Here is a 20,951-nt window from a genome sequence, read left to right on the forward strand (position 1 = left end):
GACGAGGAGATGTATAGGAAAATATTCACAGTAACTGCAAACGTGGGTAAAGAATCCATTCATTCAACAAAGATTTGTTAAGTTTATCTTACATGTCAAACATTATGCTTGGTGTTGTTGGATGTAGATGTAAATAAGAACCACGTGTTTATCTCTCAAAAACAACTAATTTTGAAGTCTACAGATGCAGAAAAGTTGACAGAGCAGGTGAAAAGGAAGCCTGACCTATGGGTCACAAATTAAATAAATTCCCAAAACATTCAACATGGGCTTTTCCTGATACTAATCCCTGCTATATTGGGCAATTTTAACAAGATATGGAATCTAGATGACAATAATTGTCTTCACCTTCTCTACTCACTTTTTTTATGCATGTGTCAAATGCTTTCCCAACCTATTCCTTTCCTAGTTCAAACAAAAACACAACCTTCGGAGTTTCCATGTTCAAATTGATCTTGCTGATGCAGAGCATTTGTGGTTGTGACAATAGGAGGGAAGGGGTCCTACTGGCATCTAGTAGGTGAGGGTCTTAGACGCTAGACAGCTTGCCAAATTCAGAACAGTCCCACAAATGTGTCCCGCATACAGAATGACTTTTTCGACTGTCCTACTCAACATTAATATGAGTTAAAAGAACTTCATATTTATGTCATCCTTGAACCCAACTCCATTTCACAAATAAACTGAAAGGAGTTTTTGCACATTTTTAACGTGCATAGAATTTCACAGGATAGTAATAACCTTGTCAACCAAGTGAAGACGTACTTTGTTTTGTTTGCAAGTCTACTAAAAGCTGTTCATTGCTATGAAAACCCCTACGCCTAAGTCAATATAACCCACCTAGAGCAGTCTGCATTTGTAGTTCTTGCACTCACGGTGCAAGCAACTATTTCTTCATGTCTTCTAGCATAGTTGTGTCCAAACATTTACATAGTGAAATACTATTACTTTATTACAAATTAGTTTCCCCAAATTTATTCTATATCTTATAGTGGGGGTGTTACACTGACTTTTTTCTTTCAATCTATGTGTGGAAGTAGATTATATTTTATCTATGAATTTCATTTCAGGAATGGGCATTACAAAGTATCTGCTATAAAAAGGGAAAATGGAGGGTGAGAGGGTTGAGAACCAGTGTTCCACATGGTTAATTCAGATTTCTGAAAGAATACTGAATCAACTTTTGCTTACCTTTTGCAAAGGAACTTGGAAAGCAATGAACCGAGTCCCAGGCATCCGCTGTCCAACTGGGAGATAGTCTTTCCACCTATTAGATATATTTTTTATTAGCCAAATTGTATGATAGCCTTGTCTCCCTGCAGAGAATGAAGAATTCTTGAAAATGGAAATCACAGCCCACACAGCATGTCCCCGCTTTTCTCTGTTTTGCATTTTGCTATTCCACTTATTCAATCCCACCTAGTAACAACCCAGACTTTCCTTCTTCCTGTTTCTCCATCTTGAAAACAGATACAAGGCAACAAAACAGTGCGAGATTCCCCCAAATAAAGCATAGTTAAAACCAAAGATGACCAGAACTTCTGTACCCCTGACAAAACTTGGCCCAGTACCAAATGCTAAGAAAGCATTAATTATACATTGACTGAAAGAGTTTAAATTCAGTTCTTTGACTTCACAGTTTATTTTTGGTCTTCACACAACTGATGCCATTAAATTCAACCAGTAGGGAAGTCTGAGTTCCTATTTTAAGAGAAAACTTGATAGAAAGGGCCTGTGAACTCCAGGTGTCACAGTGAAAAATAATATTTGAGTTGACTACTGTGGGATGAGTTTTAATTAACTAGTGTTAATACAGTATATCTGCAGCACAGAAAGTGAGGAGAAGAGTGGAAAGAGATGGGGATGGAAAAGCAGACAGGATCCCAGACCATGCAGAACCTTATATTACAGATATCGAAAAGGAGTTTCTTTCTATTCTTAAAACAATGTTTTTGACGAACGTTTATGAGCAATATTCCGATTACAATTCAATTTCAGTTTTTAACAATTACCTATTAAAAGAAATTTCCTGTGTGAAGAATGTATTGAAAGGAAACAAGTAGATGAATGGACACTAATTAGGACCCAACTGCAATAGGTCAGGCAAAACGTGTGTTGAGGAGCTGATAGAGAGAAGTTGAGAGATTCAAAAGATACTCTGGAAATAGAAGGAGGCATGAGATGAGGGAGAGGAAGGTCTCACGGAGTAAACACAGTTCACTTCACAAAGTCCCCAAATGAACCGTTTGCACGTACAGAGGAAGGTATCTCTGCTGACACCTGCTTGGAAGCAACAGTATGCACTTTGTGTTTCTGGAAACAGTACAAACCTACCTTCCATGTAAGGTCTCAGGGCGGTACTGCTGGGTTCCTTTTCTCAAACTTCTATCTTATTACTCTCTTTCTCTGTGCCAATATAACACAGCTTGGGGAATTGAGGGAGGTTCCATTTTGGTAATTAAGGAGTGTTCCCAACACTAACAGTTCCGCCTTAAAGCAGTCCTTCCGTACTCTCACTGACCAGCAATGGCCGGAGCCTCGCTTTTAAAAGAATGGGGGGTAGGGGGAAATCACAGACACTGTCCCTTTCAGCGACTGCGGGTGGCGCAGCGAGAGGGTCACTGCCTCTAAGGGACAAGGGTCGGAAGGGGCGGATGGGCCGAGCGCGCGGCAGTGACAGTGAGAGGCGGCGACTACAAGACCTGAAGCCCAGGCCGGAAGCTACCGGCCGGAAGGGCCATGCCCAAGCCCCAGCGCGTATTACCTTTCAGGGATGTGGTTTCCAACCGCGCCCTTCTTCTTAGCCGAGGAGCGTCCAGAAAAGTGGCGTCCCAGACCCCAGCCACCCAAGATGCCGCCCACCCGATACCAAGAGGGTCAAAGAGGCCAGCCGGGCGCACTCGGTGACAGAACAAGTTCCCAGAGCGAAGGCGCCTCCGCAGCAAACACGGAGCGCCCAGGCGCCCGCTGCTGCGCATGCGCCACCGCCCGTCTCGCCGGCTTCACCAGGCCGCTTACCGAGGCGCTTGGTTTGTAAACAGGGCTTTGCTGGCTACAGCGCCCTCCTTAGCCGACAGCCGGTACTACAGGTCGATGAGTTCGTGTCTGCGCCCTTCAGAGTTCAAAACAGGACATGGGATGGAAAGTCAAGTCCTCCTGCTACCAATCCCTCGTGTGTTCCCCCAGATGTTTCCAAGTGCTTCCATTCACATTTTGAATATTGTGTCTCTTTACTTTCACACATATGTATATCCCCTATTTTTATACAAAAGCAGCATGCTATGCATATTCAATACATCTTGAACACGGATGTTCACGGTCAATTTGTATGCACCCCATTCAATTTTTTAATGGCCGTACAGCGTTTGATTGATTATAAGTAACATGATTAAAAGTATCATAATTTACTTAACCAGTCTAATATTGGTGGACCTTTAGTTGTTTTGCGGTTGTTACTGTTTTGTCTTCTGTTACAGACGATGCTGCAACGTGAACATCCTTGTACATATATACACCTATCTCTAAATTCCTAGAATTAGAATTGCTGCAATGGAACATATACAAACTTGAAATTTTGAACGATTCTGCCTAATTACCCTTTACAAATACTGTAGCAATGTACACTGCCTTTCACAGCCTAACTGTTACTGGGTTCCTATCACATGCCAGGTATCATGGTAGAGGTGACAGCATGTATTTACATTTTAGGAATACCAAAACATAACAGAGAGAGATAAGAGTGGAGCTCAAGTCCAAGATTTCCACCCAGTATCAAGCATAGGAATCTGTACCTGTTAGAAAAACTCTGACACTGCTACAAGTGGAACAGCAAAGGACAGCACGTCCTACAGTAGTTCTGAAGACAGAATAGACTACTAAATTCCAGATTAAACTGTAGCTAATTATAATAACAATTTTTAGTTTCCAATTTCTGAAAGTACTTTACATGCATTGTTAGTAATCTTCACAACCATTTTAGGGCTGGGTAAACTAAGGGTCAGAGAAGTCAATGTTATTGAATAAATGAATGAACGAATGACTGAAGGAAAGGGACAAAAGACCACTAGCTTTAACATTTTTGGATACTCGTATCTCAACAAATTTTAAATCTACAAACACTGAAAATTTCCACATAATTAAAAATGGGTCATTATTGCTGGATTGCTAATTAGGAAAAAAAAAGACAGAAGTTGGCATCACACAGATTGCAAACTTACAAATATGCACATTCATATTTGGTATTAAATTATAAAATACTCCTTTGGAATTTATAGAAAAAATATCCAGAAGGTGTATGGTTACCATAATGTACAAATGGTACAAATATCTATAAACATGACACCATACAAAATGTGACATAAGTCTGTCAGAAACTAGAAATGCTGTATTAGTCAGGGTTCTCCACAGAGACAGAATCAATAGGATATGCTTTAATTCCATGAGAGGGATTTATTAGGGGAATTAGCTCACGTGGCTATGAAGAAAAGTCCCACGATAGGCCGTCTATAAACCGGAGCCGGTAGCGTGGCTCAGTCCAAGTTCAAAGGCCTCAGATCCAGAGAAGCTGATGGTGTTCTTGGTATAAGTTCTGGAATCCAAAATTTGAAGAGTCTCAAGCCCTGATGTCCATGGACAGGAGAGAAGAGTGTAACTCAGCTCCGGTGGATCGAGAGAGAGCTTCACCTCTTTCCTCTGTCTTTTGTTCCCTCCGGACCCCAGTGGATTGCATGGTTCCCACCCACGCTGAGCGTGGGTCTTTCACACTCAGGCCACTCAGACTCTCATACTAATCTCTGCTGGAAACACCTTCATGGATGCACCTGAAAAGATTGCTTTACCAGGTTTCTCAGCGTTCCTTCATCTAACCAAGCTGACAACTAGAATTAACCTTCAAAAATACTATATTGATGTTGTACATCCAGTTTGCTAAAAGGCACAAACTTTGGGTGAGAACAAACTCAGTTATAGTTGTTGACACACACAAAAACCCAGATCTGGGCAGAATAGGGTTTCCAGAAGGTATGGGAACTGGCAAAGAGCAGGCTTTTTTGAAAGGGAGTTTGTCCAACATGAGGTAAAAGTATGTCTTCACCTGTATGAATACAACCCCAAAAGCACAGGCAACCAAAGGAAAAATGAACAAATGTGATTATGTCAAATTACAGGGCTTCTGCACTGCAAAAGAAACAATTAACAGAGCAAAAAGACAACCAAGAGAGTGGGAGAAAATATTTGCGAACTATACGTCGGACAAAGGATTGATATCCAGAAGATACAAGGAACTCAAACAACTTAACAGCAAAAAACCAAGGAACCCAATTAAAAAATGGGTAAAGGAGCTGAACAGGCATTTCTTGAAGATACACGAATGGGCAACAGACACATGAAAAAATGCTCAACATCACTTAGCATTTGAGAAAGGCAAATCAAATCCACTTTTAGATACCATCTCACTCCACTTAGGACGGCTAATAGCCAAAAGGCAGAATGATAAATGCTGGCGAGGATGTGGAGAAAAAGGAACCCTCCTACACTGTTGGTGGGACTGCAAAATGGTACAGCTTCTATGGAAAATGGTATGGAGGCTCCTCAAACAACTACAGATCGATCTACCATGTGACCCAGCTATCCCACGACTGGGAATATACCCGGAGGAATGGAAATCATCATGTCGAAGGGTTACCTGTACTCCCATTTAGTGCAGCACTATTTACAATAGCCATCATTGGATGAGCAGATCAGGAAAATGTGATATATCTACACAATGCAATACTGCTGTGATATAAAAAATAGTGAAATACAACCATTTTCAGCAACATAGATGGACTTAGAAAAAAGTATATTAAGTGAAATAAGCCAGGCACAGAAAGAGAAATACCGCATGTTCTCACTTATTCGTGGGAGCTAATAAAAATAAATAAATAAACATACAAACAAATAAATGGGGCAGGGGGAAGAAGACACAACAATCACGATTCCTTGACTTTGTTAACTGAACGGATATGATGTTGATGTAGGGGACTGGGGAGAGGGAGGAGGCAGGGGAAGAATTGGTGAAGGGACATGAAGTCAACGACACTGTTTACTGATAAATAAAATGCTTTTGAAAACTAACAAAGTGTGCCTTCACAAGCACGTCGTACAGCGGATTGAAAAGTATAGGACTAAGGGACATTCGGAGCACCAAACAGCTAAGGTGACACTAACCATATCTACCAGGATCTGGCAGGGCCCAGGCACAATGTAGGCGTTTGAGGGATTCCAGACTTTAAGATAAGCAAAAAGAGAGAATGGATAGAATAAAGAAGGGCCTCAGGGGTGGATGGCCTGGGTATTTACACTGAGAGAAGTTCAGTTATCCTGATGGGTACGAAATGCAGGGAATGGGTCTCTGGAGCAAGACAACACCCTGACTATAAAAACTGAGGCTTTAGTCAGGGTAGGACTTGACCAAGTTCCACAGTGCTAGACTGAAGCTCTTTAGGTTCTTCCTCCTACATTTCAGATTTATTTTAGAGGTTAATATGATCCTGAGACTGGGAGCTAGAGTTAAGTGTCTAGAAACTGCGGGGGAAAATAGTTACAGAGGCTGGGGACCAGGAGAGACCAAACTATGAGAAGCATTTGCCTAAATAGAATTGAATGTTGCAACTGAATATTTTAATATGTAAACATGTTCTTGTTCTAACCACGCTCCTCCCTATCCATGTCACCCACCCAAACCTGTGCTAGCTATGGATTCCCTTGATTTCTATGGGACCATAGAGGAAATAGAGACTGGTTGGCTTGCAGACACTTAGCATACGTTGTTAGCCTCACATTACATGTCAGTATTGCGGAAGTAAGCTATGTGACAGGGGAAGCTAAGCTCAAAGGGAAAAGCACTTGGAAACTTAAACCATATGTCTACCCTGCCACACCTTTCACAATTTCTTCTCAGATAAGCATCACCCCCACAGACACACACATACAATCACTGAAAATATTCAGATTGAATATTAAGCAGTAGAAGCATTATTGGAACAGATGGGAAATATAAGTATAAAAGCAATAATGAACCTTTTTCAGGGACCCCTCTTTAATTTTCTCCACAAAAATCCATCAGGTCAAGTTAGTTTGTGATGTTTCAAAATAAAAAATCAAGAGAAAAGAACGTGCAATATGTCTTACACTGCTGGGTTCTTGAAAAATAGGACTACGGGTGAAAAAAACATGAAGAAAAACCAAAGCATTTAAAAGCAATCTATATTCTACAAACATAATAATGCATGGCATAAATAAGGTAAGATGACATTAAAAAAAAAGCAAAGACATTTATGACTATTCTCTTCAGTATACAAATTCATGACAGCTTCTGGACTCTCGCTACATAAAAAGACATACACGTTGAAAAAATATATCTACACACACACAGACTGAATTGTCTGTTCTACTAGTAGAAAATGAGGCCAAAGAACGTCCACTTGTTTCTTACAGAAACCAAAAAATACACCAGTCTCTTTTTTCCTGTGCCCTTGCCTTACATGTTCCCTATTTTCCAGTGATGTCTTCTTTCTCTAACTATTCTTCTCTTCATTTTGCCTGGCATTGCACCCAAGCATGGCATACAAGGAATCCTAGATGCCCAAGATTCTATGGTGGCTGTTTACAAGGGAGAGAAGGCTACAGTAACTGCCACACTGGATTCTCTCGTGTGAGACGAGAGAAAATATCCCAAATGCTTCCCACGTATAAAAGAGCAGGATGGCAGAATGTCTTCATGGTGCAAGGAGCCAGAGGGAGCAAATTATGGGCAAAGGAATTGTGACCACAGACCAGATGAGGGAACGTCTGCAATTACCTGTATCTTCAACCACTCTGGTGTTGGCTTTGAATAGGAAGAGTCCATTTTTCAAAACATCAGGGCACTGAAGAGAAGACCGCTGCTTCTTGAAGTTTACAGGAAGTAACATCCACGAGTATAAGAATGCAACATCAAGGCTCATCTCAGAAACAATGCCTAAAATGAAGGGGAAGGAAGGAGAGCAGAAGAGAGATGCAAGTTCTGGCACCACCTGGCCCGGCCCAGCCCAGCCCAGCCCAAGGAAGGTAGGATTCAAGGAGAAGAAACTAAGAGCAGAGCCTTGGATTACATCATTCCCTACAAGGCACACTCAACCAACTTCACCCTAGTCTTCAACCAAAGCACAAAAAGAGCCCTCTAATCCCTTCCTTTGCTCCCTGAAAGTTGCAGTAATTTCACTAAGCAAAATAACTGAAATAGTTTCAGAACAACTACTATTGCTCACCCTATGTGTCCCTTTCCTTCCTCCCCAAGGATATTAATTAACTGTATATATAATATATACTTATAAATGTATAATATTGTATATTACATTAAAAATAATATACAAAATATAAATGACTATTAGTTTATTGTATTAATGAACATCTATAAGAAGCACTGAGATGATCTAGGGGAACGTGGAACTATCATGTCTGCCTTGCAGTATTTAACCTCCCCAGAGTTCAGACATTTCGATGCTGCTCCTGCCACTCTCTCCGTCCAATCTCACCTTCCTGTTGGAAATTTGACCTCCCTATTGGCTATTGCATACCTTTAAACTGACTGTCTCGTGACAACATTCGCCCACCAACCTACCGCCACCTGGTAGAATCTTGGGGTTTCCATGGAATTGTGTGTAAATAAACTCGAATCATCACCAGTGGCCAGTGTCCAGTGATCAGTAACCTCTGTACTGGACACATGCGCCCTTTGGCTTCTGCCACCCAGACATCCTCCAGTATCGTCTCCTCATCCTGGGTATCCTCAGCTGACGTTTCCTCTTCTCTCACCATGTCAGGTAAGGACAGAAACTTTCTAGTGTTTCATTAGATTTTTCCCGCCTAAATTTAGTAGTACAGTCAAGACGGTTTAGAATAATGGAGGAAAGTATTGAACCAGAAATCTGGAAACCTCATTTCAGTTTTGGCTCTGACATTTACTAGCTGTGTAACTTTGGACAAATCATTTACTCTCTCACAAAATCTGTTTCCTCATATGTTATATTAGGATAATAGATTGGTTATTCTTTCTGGTCCCTTTCTTTTCTAATGTTAAATCTTAAAGGGCTTGTGTACAGAAAATGAAATTAGAGACTTCTTGAGACTGTTTCAACAGAAACAGAGAAAAAACCTCGGTGGTGTAGAAAACTAGCAACATATGCCAAGATGTTTCATCTGTAATTGTCTCCCTCTCCGAATATTTTCAGTTTAGTATTTCAAATTCAGTGCTGTTCAAAAAGTAACATTCACATGTTGTGACATTTTCTTTGTAACCTAGGTGAAAAAAAAAGAGGGAGAGGGGATGGATAGTAGTGGGCCAGAAGGACCCACATATTCTTCGGGCAAGGAAGTTTGGCAGTGATTTCATCAAGCACAGGCCAACAGGAACTGAGAGGGACAAGAAAATATAAAAATGAGGAAGGACAAAATAGATGAAAGAGGTGGAGCACATGGGGGAATTCTCAAGAAAAAAAGAAGGCAGTTTGTGATGGAATGTTGAAGGAGACTCAAGATTCTAAATTAAAGCGGCACGAGCATAGAGGGAAATCTCCTCAGAGCAGGGCAAAATGAAGTCAGCAAGTGCTTAGATGACCGGACTGAGAAGGAAACTAAGGCTACAATAGGGTGTCACTAGGAAAAGCAGCTTGTCAGAAAAGTCATATCTGGTTACCTGGCTTTTTTCTGTTGCTTCTTTGAACTCAGATGACACTTGACAGTTTTAAAAATGAACAGTGAAGAAATGTTTTAGAAATGATGCTTCCCATAAACAAGAAATTAATAAAAGTGGTTATCTAGGGGTCTGGATGAAACAGATTTTTAAGTGGGTTTTTTTTTCTGATTTTTAAACTATATGAATTTTTCTCCTATTAAAAATAAAATTGTGTTTTCAAAAAATGATGTATCCTACCTTGCATCGGAAGGACAAATTCCTTTGCGTGATAAGTAGCTTTCAAGTCAAAGCTGCTTTTCATTTTTACAATTATTTTCTTCCTAAATCACAGTGTGTGCTGATTAACAGTCATTAACCGTTTTTAGACCTAAGAATGAAAAGAAAGACCTACGTAAGAATAAAAAGAAAAAGTCAAGCACCACATCTCTAATTCCACGTTTATCAAAACAACTTCGTGGAGTCCTTTGGGTTGTTCCTGAATTCTGATTCTAGAGGTGATTCTCTTAGGCTTTGGGGATCACATTTTCTTAGATGTTGAAGATCATTATAATCTATGTTTTCAGGATAAATATAAAAACCTTCATGATACTTTATTTTCTGCTTGTTATGTGACTATATTAATTGAAATATCTATTTGAACTAGGATTAATACCTGTCACTTGCTGGGTAATATTCAGAGAAATAGGAATGAGCACAATAATGGAATTCCTTTATGGTTATTGTTTTGCTCTCCGCTTTTACCAGTTTTTATTAAAATGTTTGCTGGCATATATTATGGGTACCTATACATTCACATTTACTGCATTTTTCTTTTTATTACACATTTTTTGTTAATACGGTTTCTCGGTCTATGTGTATTAGTTCATTGAAAATCACCTTCTATCGTGGTCTGTTTTTGGTTAATAGTATTCACTCAGAGTAGATAATATTCGCTTTCATAATATTACATCTATGATAACAGAACTTCATTTATGAGTAAACTTACTAAGCTTTGACTCTTGCTATATTCGTTATACCTCAATTTTCATTAGTACCTATGTATTCCATTTAGTACTGTGATGTTACGTGTTTTTCATGACTTTTGTCTTATTGTCTTTCCAGAACTTAATGATCTTCCTTCATACAAGTCATATGTATTACTTCCATTCATGTATTAATTATAATTGTTATTATTATTCTAATCACTATTTAGAGGAGTAAACCAAAGCTCAGAGGGTTTAAATAACTTTTCTTTCCCCAAAGGCATGTCTTGAGAAACAGGCAGGTAGTCATTTTGACTTTGGATCAGAAGCTAGGCTTGAAGAGGGTAAAGAATGGTCCTTTACATTTACCCACTGGACTGGCTTACATGTGAACTCTAGGGAATGGCATGTGAACTACCCAAGCAAAACGAGACCAAAGATTGCAATAGTAGTAGCTGTACAGTTTACTGATGCACACACACAAAACATTGCCTGCATTTAAAGTTTTATTTCTCCCAGTTTCTGGCCTTTGCTCAGAGCAAGACTACTAGCAATGGAGTCAGGGTCTGTAACCTGGTAATGATACGAACATAATGAGAGAACTTGAATAAGACAATCTGACCTCTCTGAGCCTCAGTTTCCTCACCTGTAAAATGAGAATGTTAAAACAGAAGTTTGCTAAGGGCCTACTACTTCTACAATGCTTCAATTCTAGGAAAAAGTTAGGAGACAATGCTAGTACAGGCTCAAGGGAAAGACAGGGTAGGGAGAAGTTTGCTTCTAACCTCGGGAATAACACATGAACCAGACGACTTGGGTCTTCTGCACATTTGTGCCCAAGTTGGAGAAGAGGCAGTTCCTCAGAAGAGTATCAAAGTGCTCCAGCACTTACAGACATCATAAACTTTGACTTTTGGTATCTCAGTGAGTATTGGTATTAGAGACTTCCTGATTGCAACAACCTTAAGATAATGCTGTTCCTTAAACCTAGTGCAAGTTTATCAGTCTCACCATTTTTTCATCATCCTTTTGTTTCCTGCAGAAAATTTCCAAAATTCATCTATACTTGGAACTGCAAAATCTCTTCAGCTCTCTCTTCCTGTGGTGAGCCATGCAGCTTCTATAACAGCTGGAAGTGTCTGCAACTTTGCCAGCACCCCTGCTCCAGCTGCCAATTCGGCATGGCTACTGCCATCAGCCTCTGGCACTTCTTTCCAGCCACTCATAGGTAGTGCCTACCCTTACCAACATTCTAACACAGCTATGTTGTCTGGAGTTACTGGCCAGAGCCAGCTCTCCAGTTCAACTGACTCCTATCCAGGTAGTCTGAAGTGGGATATCACAGGAAGCACTGAAACAAAGTCATCTTCACTTGAAGACTACACTGTCACGGTCATTGACCAAGACACAGCTGTTTCTTCTACGTCTATGGCAGCCCAGTATGATAAAACTTCAGTTGCCCATACTGTGGTCCCTCTGTATCCATCACTGTCTGCCAGCCTTGTTCAGGGGACACCATCACAGATTCCAAATCAGGGACATAGTCTGTCACTTCCCTACCAGGAGAGAAGCCAGATGTATTACTATAATCAAGGCACATTGGGGCATATACTGTGTGGAGAGCTTGGCCCCTGCCTGCAGTCCTATGGCTCTGTGTTGTACATGGGAAGTAGGGCCTCTGCCCCTCAACCAGATATAGTGATGGTGCTGGAGGAGGTTCAGTCTACAAGTGTCCTCACACCAGTCTCCACGCCTGGAACCTACTGCTCTATGTCCGCTCGAACCAACACCGAAACAGGTTTTCAAGGTGAGTACAAACAGCAAGAAGGGAGAGGAATGCAGTCAGCATTCCAAAGGAGGGTCAAATCTGCAGCTCAGAAGTGGTGAATCCACAGATAGGTAGAGTTTAAGTCCTGAGAGTTTAACCACCACCATTGCTCAGTGCTCTCCATTTTCAGACTCCATATAGGTGGGAAGGTGGGATACTACAATGCCATCTATGCTACATACAAGAGAACCTCAAGGACACACCAAGAGATGCCTCACTTTTTGCTGTCCTGCTCCTCAGTCTCCCTACACTACCACACTGTAATTAACTACCTTCCCTGATCTACTACTTTAGTCTCTTTGGAAGGCACTTCAGAATTCTTACGTGGTAGTGAGAGTTTAATTTTCCTTAATTTACAGCAGGATTTCAGACCTTGTGTTCAGAGATCCTGCCCAAAGCAAGCCGGCTCAGAATGCGTCCTTGCTTGTGTATTTCATGAGGAAGAGCTCCAATCTCTCTCCTCGTCCATGACATGAAGTGTTCTTATTCTCTCAGAAGACTGGAGAGAATTGAAAGGACCCTATATGAGAATGCTAGGCTGTATAAAACATTTCATAGTTCAAAAATCACGTTCACTTTTTTGTAACTTACAAGAACCCTATGAAATACAAAGAAAACCAAGAAACAATGACATCAAATGATCACCAGTAAAGTATTCCAGTCACTGCCTATCTTTTAACACACGGTCCTGTCCATGGTCCTTAAGAAGAGCTTGTGGAAATGCCTTGCCCACTGCTGGAAGGTGCCTGATTGCTGTATTTGTACATAGGGGGAGTATCTCACTTACCCAGGACTGACTTTTTCCTTGATTCCTTTGTAGTGATGGAAACTTCCCTGGGGATGGAGACTTCCCTGGGGTTGCAACCTTCAAGCCAGGAACAAGCAGAGAATAAGAATTCGGAAGAGATGAAAACCAAGCTTTCGAAGCCTCTGGATGACGACCAGATCCCAATAGAAAACCAAGATCTTCCACTACTCCCTTTAGCAATCCCTGATATTCGCCAGATTCTGGCGTGCATTGATCCTCCTGGTCAAACGGAGCACCCTGGTCCTGAAAATGCCAATCTGGGAAAGAACAGCCTGAGTCTTGAGGACCAAGGGACACTTGAAAATGGGATTGAGTCCAGTAGTGGTTTTACAGACACCACTAAACTGGTGGAAGATACCCACCTTCCCCAGCTCTTGAATTCCTCGAAATATCTTGACCAATCCAAAGATCTCACAGCCATCAAAGCCAAAGAAACCGGGGACATCAAGATGAATCAGGTGCAGGAAAAGCCGAGTGTCATAAAGGGTCCCTCCAATCAGGTCAGGAAGAATAGGCGTAAAGCCTCTGAGCCTGTCAGTGGTGCTCCCAGAGCCAAAAGCCAGCCAAAGAACCCAGAGTGCCTGTTAGGGGGAGAAGTGGTTGTTTGCAGTGCTGCAGCCAGTGACGGGGCTCCTGTGAATGGGGCCAAGCATCCTGACAGCAAACCTCAGAAAGCTGCATCCAGCAGGATGAGCAAAACTGAGAGCCACGGGCAGGAAAAAAAGAGAAGAACCAGAGAAAATCACACCAAGAAAGCTGGTGAGAGTAAGCAGCCAGGGAACAAAGTCCAGGCAGAGGAGAAGCCAACCATTCCCAGGAACAAGAGGAAGAAAAATCAACCTGACCTTAGCCAAGAGGTCTTTAAAAAGCCTCGAAGCAGACTAGGCATGCACATGCTGGAGTCTGTGCAGGTTTTTCATGCACTGGGGAGGAAGAATGACAAGAAAGCTGGGCTCTCTTCCTCTCGGGCCCTAGGAAACTCTAGCAACACCAGAGAACCCCAGCCAGCCCGAGCTATCAAACGACAGCTGGATACCCCATGGAAGGGTAAAAGTCCTGAGAAAACTCAAGTCAAAGCCCAGAAACGAGATGGCAGTGCTGAAGAGGAGTCTCCATCTCCATCCCAGTATGAGCTGCCACCTCCTGGGAAGGTCAGGTTGATACCTTTGCCTTTTCCGACCCTGGACAGGCCTCGACCTCGACCTGCTCCTCGGAGGCCACAGTCTCTGGCTTCACATAGGCCTGCTATGGCTTGCTCTGCCCAGCCTGCTGCTGCTAACTCAGTCAATCCATCCCAACCAGCTCCTGCCAATGCAGCCTTGACAGGTCCTGCCAGGCCAGCTCAGCCAATTCCAATCAACACAACCCAACCAGGTTTGACCAACCCTAGGTTGCCCAGTGTCCCTCAGACGGCTGCTCCTGGGCCCGCACCCGACAAAACATCATCCTGCACTTCTCTCCAGCAGGGGCCCATTTCCACTGCTGTGACCAAGCTCCAGTCTCCACCCAAGCCTCAAACCCAATATCCACTCCAAGACTTGCGCTACCAACGAATTCCATGGAGGAATCCAAATGTTCCTGAGCCGGTAATGTCAACGCCCATTACAAAAGAGCAGAGGCCAGAGCGTGAGGCCATGAAGAAGCAGGCTCAGCAAGAGCGTGAGAATGCTGCCAAATATACATCTTTGGGGAAAGTGCAGTATTTCATCGAGAGGGAAAAAGAGATGGAAATTGCTAGATACTATGGCTATGCAAAATAAGAGCTTCTAAGATTGTTGGTGCCACTTTGGGTACCAGCTGGTTTTCCACATATATATAGATAGACACAACATAGATGTAGATAGATAGATAGGATATAGATAGATACGAATATGGACAGATAGGAATATAGATAGATACAATATGCATATAGATAGATAGATACAAATTTCTCTATTCTGATATATTTTAAAACTGAATTCAACTGAATAAAGACATGTAATACAATTAATAGATGAATAATAAAAAAGCCTCTTGAGTTTTCCAATGCTCTTAACTGGTTTTTCTTTGGTGGTGGTGGTGGGGATCAAAGGCTGCATTAGAGAGAAGGAAATGAAACTTGGGTGGAAGAACAGGGAATAAAGGGATAAGAACTGAGGAAAGAGGAAGCAGCCCGGTTCAGGACTAGGAAGGCCATAAGGGGGGAGGTTTTATGGCTCATAAAAGGAATCAGAATTAGGGGAAATGGCAAAAGTAAGACGCAGAGTCTGAGCTTAGGTTAAAAGAATAAAATTTGGATAAAGTTGAAGATGGCTGGAGATCAGTCTGGGCTGACCCGAAGAAATGTAAAAAATCTCTGACACAGGATGGCTTTATGTCTCATGACCTACCAGATAGCGTTTTAGAAAACACGGGCAGGACATATCTCCAACAGGTTTGGGTTACCTTCTGCATGTGTGAGTAGAGCTGGGAAAGGTGAATACTAAACATAGGGGAATCTACCAGGGGAGTGGCAAGAGCTCAAAGTTATCCTGGGGCAGGGGATAACCCGGGGCCTAGCAACGTGACCCGCAGCAGCATGAGGCTCACCCAAAACAGGGCCTGGAATATAAATCTCTACGCACTCAAGGCCTATGAACCGGGCTGGCAAGATGCATTACTTCAGTTAACCTTTGCAACGTGCAAGGCCAGTATCATTTATCACCGTGCCACTTTGGTAGTAGGTTCAGCTGGGGCTGGGGTCGCATCGCACGCAAAGGAGCCAGGCCTCCATTGGAAGCCTACGAGCCCCCCAAGTCCTCAGTGTTTGCAAGCGCCCACAGGCGGTCAACCTGGCTTTCAGAGCACAGCATCTGGAGGTTTCGGGGGGACGAGATCAGCTTCTAGAGGGGCCTGAATATTAAGGTGAAAAGCCCACCAAGTTCTCCAAAGACCCGAGCGCGTGCTGCGTTCCCGGACCTTCACCATCAACCGAAGCGCTCGAGAAAACTCGTCCCCGAGCGTCCATTTCTAGGTGAGAGCGGGGGTGCGCGTGCGCACTTGGCGGCCGTCCGAGAGCCGGGACGCGGGCGCCCAACGGTCCAGAGCGCTCGTCGGGCGTCCTGGTGGCGCGCGCGGGAGGGAGACCGGGTGGGAGACGGCGGGGGGAGCGCAGGAAAGGCAGGGAGGGGGGCAAGGGAGAAATGCGGCAGCCGATCGTCACCACGGGAGAGTTAGTACTTTACAGCTGTAAAACTGGTCTTTGAGGTACAATTCGCGCAACGCAAAATCGACCTTTTAAAAGCGCACAGTTCGGGCGACACCACGCCAAGGGTTGCGATCCCCTTACCGGTCACAAAAAGACAAAAAAAAAAAAAAGAAAAAAAAAGCGCACAGTTCGGTGGCACTTAGTACGTTCACAAGGGTGTGCACCCATCACCACTGTCTAAGCCATACCATTTTCATCATCCGAAAAGGAGACCTCTCCACCCCCTCCCTCCTTCCCCTGCTCCAGGCAAGCAGTGATTTCTACCGATTTGCCTTTTGGGGACATTTCATATACATGCTGTAAATGGAATCACACAGTGTGACCTTTGGTATCTGGTTTCTTTCACTCAGCATAATGTTTGCAAGGTTCATCCATGTTGTAGACTGTCAGTGTGTCATTCCTTTTCACGACTGCAGAATGTTCTATTGTCTGGACATACCACCTCAGTTCATCTATTCAAGAGCTGCTGGACACTGGGTTGTTTCTTTAGTCATTTACATGTAGAGAGAGTTTATTCTTTGCCAGGCAGCACCTGGCTAAGGTACTCACCGCATGTCACAGATAAAGCGATAGTGTCAAGGATTTGCCCAAAATCATGTGCTAGCAATTGGGGGAGCAACTTTAACCCAGGCATTCAGACTTGGGAGGTAATAGATTGACATGAGAGAACATTAGAAAGATGCACAAGGGTATTCAGTGGAAATTCACCATTTTCCCCATTTCTCAACCACCCAGTTCCCTCCTCCCTGAGAGACATCTACTTTTGCTACTTTTTCGATCCTTCCAGAGAACTTATTTATTTGTACCCCAACATGATGTATGTATCCCAATGTATTGAATAATGTGTCCCACTGATGTGAAGTGTCATTTTTGTGTTATCCTAAATTTCTATGTTTATTTGCACTACCCTTTTCAGAACTGTCCTGGCTTTATTTGCCTTTTATATTTGCCATTTCTCTAGAATCATTTCTATCTTCTTTTCCATTTTCAAATATATATATAAATTTTTATTTACTCTTGTGTTTCTTTTAGTTTGGTCTTTATTTCTAAATTTATTTTTATTTTTAATTCTGTTCTGAGTTCTCTCAGGTCTTTCAATTCTGATTTATGTCATTCCTTCATATTCTTTATTGTGATACAATACACATAATGTAAAATTTACCATTTTAACTATTTTTAAATGTACAATTCAGTGACAAGTCGATTTATAATTTTGTTCCACCATTACCGCTGTCCATCTCCAGAACATTTTCATGATCCGGAAGAGAAACTCTGCACCCACTAAATAATATTTCCCCCTATCCCCTCCATGTTCTTTCATCTTTTGGACGCTTTTCCTAATGTCTCTTACCTAGTTTCAAAGAGCGGGTTACCGTTGTGACCTGTTTTGGGGGCCTGTCTTTTCTGACTTGCATTGTATGAGAGAATGCTATTCTGGCCCTTATTCTCTTTTTTCTTGAATACCTTTGTATGGAACTTGATCTCAATCCTTTTCCGTTATTCATTTTTAGGCGAAGTTAGGTTTTCTGCACTTTGAAAAGGAAGTGTGGTTGTGGATAAGTTTTCTAACTTCCTAACTTCTCTTTCTTACTTAAATAGTACTCTAAAACATGGTGGCTTGCATTCTGAAATGTCTGGACTCTGTCCCCCTCCTCAACATTTATCCTTTGTGTCTGTTGTTCCTCTCAGCAGTTTCTCCTCTGTGTCGGGCCACATCCTGAAAAGGGGCCTGGCTGCAGTAGAAGGGCTAGACTGCATCAGCCCTTCAGATTCTATCAAGGGCCGCTTTACACTTACTCACGTCAGGTCTGGGCAAAAAGCCCTGCACTTTCAGCCTGCTGTGCTCGAATTGGTCCACGTGCTTTCCAGTAACATCTGCTGGCAGTTTGGAGGCCTCCTGTCTGCCACCCCCTCTTTCGCAGATGCTGATAGCAGGTACGTCTGGTGCCTATCGGTGGTGGTTTTTCCCACCCTCTTGTTCTGGGGATCATAGGGAAAACTTTGTCCTCTAGTTTTGTGTGTACATGTTACTCATAGGTTTTTGAGGTTATTTGGTCTATTTCCATGAGAGAATTTGGGGAGACTCAAAAACTACACTGTTGCCTGCATCTTTCTGAAATTCTGCTCAATCTTGTTTTTCATATTTTTTTTCTAAGGGATGACCGGTAAGGGGATCTTAGGCCTTGACCTGGTGTTGTCAGCACCCTGCTCTCTGAAGTGAGCTAACCGGCCATCCCTATGTAGGGATCTGAGACCTTGGCCTTGGTGTTATCAGCACCACACTCTCCCAAGTGAGCCACGGGACGGCCCCCATAATTTCGAAATATTTTGGTACCCGTGATGCAACTTGTGTGCAGTTTGGGATATTTTTGATTGCAAGCAACAGAAATAGGCACTGAATAACTATACTAAAAAGTAAGCTATTAGGAGAATTTGGGGTAACGTATCAGTCAGGGTTCAGTCAGAGACGCAGAACCAGGAGAGAAGCAAAGGACCGGGGATTTGTCACAGGGATTTGATCTTGCCCAGCTGTGGGAGCTGGTGAAGTAGTCTCTGTAAGGCTCTCGTTCTGAGGTCTGAGGCTGGAGCTTGTAGTCAGTGGGGCAGTTGGGGAGGGGCGGTGGGTGTAAAGTGGGGAGAGCAAGAACACGCTGGAACCCACCAGCTGAAGACCAAAAGGACAGACTGAAACTGTGCCTCTGGCCTTGGTGGCTTGCGTGTCCTGCAGAAGTCAGGATCCTTCATCACAGAGCTAAACACGCATACCTGGCTCAGAAGTCAGAGGAGCTGAAGGAGGGGTCTGGGAAAGGTAGAGCAGTGCGGATCTGGCAGTTGTGAACATTTAATGAGCAAATACATGTACGGGGCTTAGAACTGTGTTTGGCACACTCTCTGTGCTCAACACAAATTTAGTGATTATTTCCCCACACTGCTTCAGGATTTGTGGAAATGTGAGACACAGTCTCAGATCTTTAAGTACTTAAAATATAGTGAAAGAGACAAGATCAACATATGAAAACAAGAGCCAACAACATTGGCATTCACTGTTAAATTGTGCGATTCCACCCTGCGTAGGAATCGAGAAGAGGGCAGAGCAGTGCAGGAGGCTGGAACTAAGGAAGGCTTGACACAAGAGCTTGCCATGGTCTTGAGGGATGTGTGGACAGGCAGGGGAGATCGCCTGGAGTGAAGATGGTGGTGATGGGAGAATGTGTAGCATGCCGGGGAGAAAGAAGGCCCAGCAGAACAGAAAGCACACTGAGCACAGAGGCAGAGGCTGTGGCTGTGTTAGTAACGCCTTCCCGGGTTCAAGACACGTGGCCCCGATTCCACTCGGTAATACAAAAACGGGAGGTGTGTGATGAGGCACAGGGATAAATTCGTACTGGCCTGGCTGAGCCAAAGGCACAAAGCTCAAACTATGCCGCCAGGGCAGCGTCTCTCAGAGTCCTGGCCCTCTTTCCTCTGGGTCAACTGCGTTCTCAGGCAGGCTCTCCCACATGGGGACAAAAGGGACCAGGCATATATCATCCCAGCTGAGCAACCCTAATGGCCTGAGAGCACTTTTTCCCCAACAGCTACAGAAAAAGTCTCAGGACAGAGGCCCCTTGGGCTGGCTGGGCCATAGGTCCATCCCTGAGCTGATCGTAAAGGTCAGGGAGAATGAGTGCTCCCATTACTCAGGCCCAATCCTCTGCCTGCAAATTCCAGACAACACGGGAGCAGTGGGGTGGTTCCCACAGCCAACTCTAGCTGAGCAGGCAGCACAGCAGGGGCCTTCAGAGGGCTCCGTCCCAGTCCTGCCCCTCATGAGCTCGAGGGCCTTGGACACGTCGTCAGCCTCTGCAGGCCTGTCCCTGTAACCTGTGAGATGGGCAGTAGAGAATCTGCCAGTCTAATGGGGTATGGTATGCATAAGCCCCTCAAAGGCAGATACAGCCTCCCTCAAATCTAAAGGTCCATGGTTAAGAGGAGACCAGCCTGATAAGAGAGAAGAATTAAAGGAAGTACATGGGAAAGAAAGTTCCCAGCATGAGTGTGAACAGTAACCACAGTCCTTAACGGCAGGGGACTATGCACCCACGAGGTGCTGCGAGGCAATTATTCGATGGTGGATATTAGGGCATACATTGCCAAGAAATAAACAACTTGCAAAAGAGTCAACACGGTAAAAACTGTGGGCCTCAGCCGACAGAGACTCTCATCATTAAACAGCAGGGGAGAACAGGCTCCAGTTGTGGGCCCTGGGGCCTCCCTGTCCTCACGGTTCTGTTATGGGCAACCTGGTAAAGTGAAGAAAAAAATGGGACATGTTAATTAGTCCAACCTGCATTGGGAGAGGCCGGTCTGAACAGGGCTGGTCCCTTAGGCTGGTCTGTAAAGCACAAGCCCTAGTGTGGCCTGAGTCAGGT

General features: G+C 43.4%; 2 protein-coding genes across 2 annotated transcripts in view; one reads left to right on the forward strand and one right to left on the reverse strand.

Moving 5' to 3' along the window:
- The window catches only part of LOC134362561 (uncharacterized), a 47,478-nt gene that overhangs the window by 10,455 nt on the left and 16,072 nt on the right, over positions 1 to 20,951 (reverse strand). The window contains exon 3 of the mRNA XM_063077788.1: positions 1,192 to 1,267. Coding sequence (XP_062933858.1) covers positions 1,192 to 1,267 — 76 coding nt within the window. The remainder of the gene's footprint in view (positions 1 to 1,191; positions 1,268 to 20,951) is intronic.
- On the forward strand, positions 8,747 to 15,058 carry LOC134362680 (uncharacterized protein C2orf78-like; the record flags this gene model as incomplete). Its single annotated transcript, XM_063077857.1, has 3 exons — positions 8,747 to 8,843; positions 11,720 to 12,484; positions 13,326 to 15,058. Coding segments are annotated over exons 1-3 (2,595 nt in total), but the record flags the coding sequence as incomplete, so codon positions are not given.

Source organism: Cynocephalus volans, chromosome 14 (genome assembly GCF_027409185.1).
Source record: "Cynocephalus volans isolate mCynVol1 chromosome 14, mCynVol1.pri, whole genome shotgun sequence".
Taxonomy (NCBI): domain Eukaryota; kingdom Metazoa; phylum Chordata; class Mammalia; order Dermoptera; family Cynocephalidae; genus Cynocephalus; species Cynocephalus volans.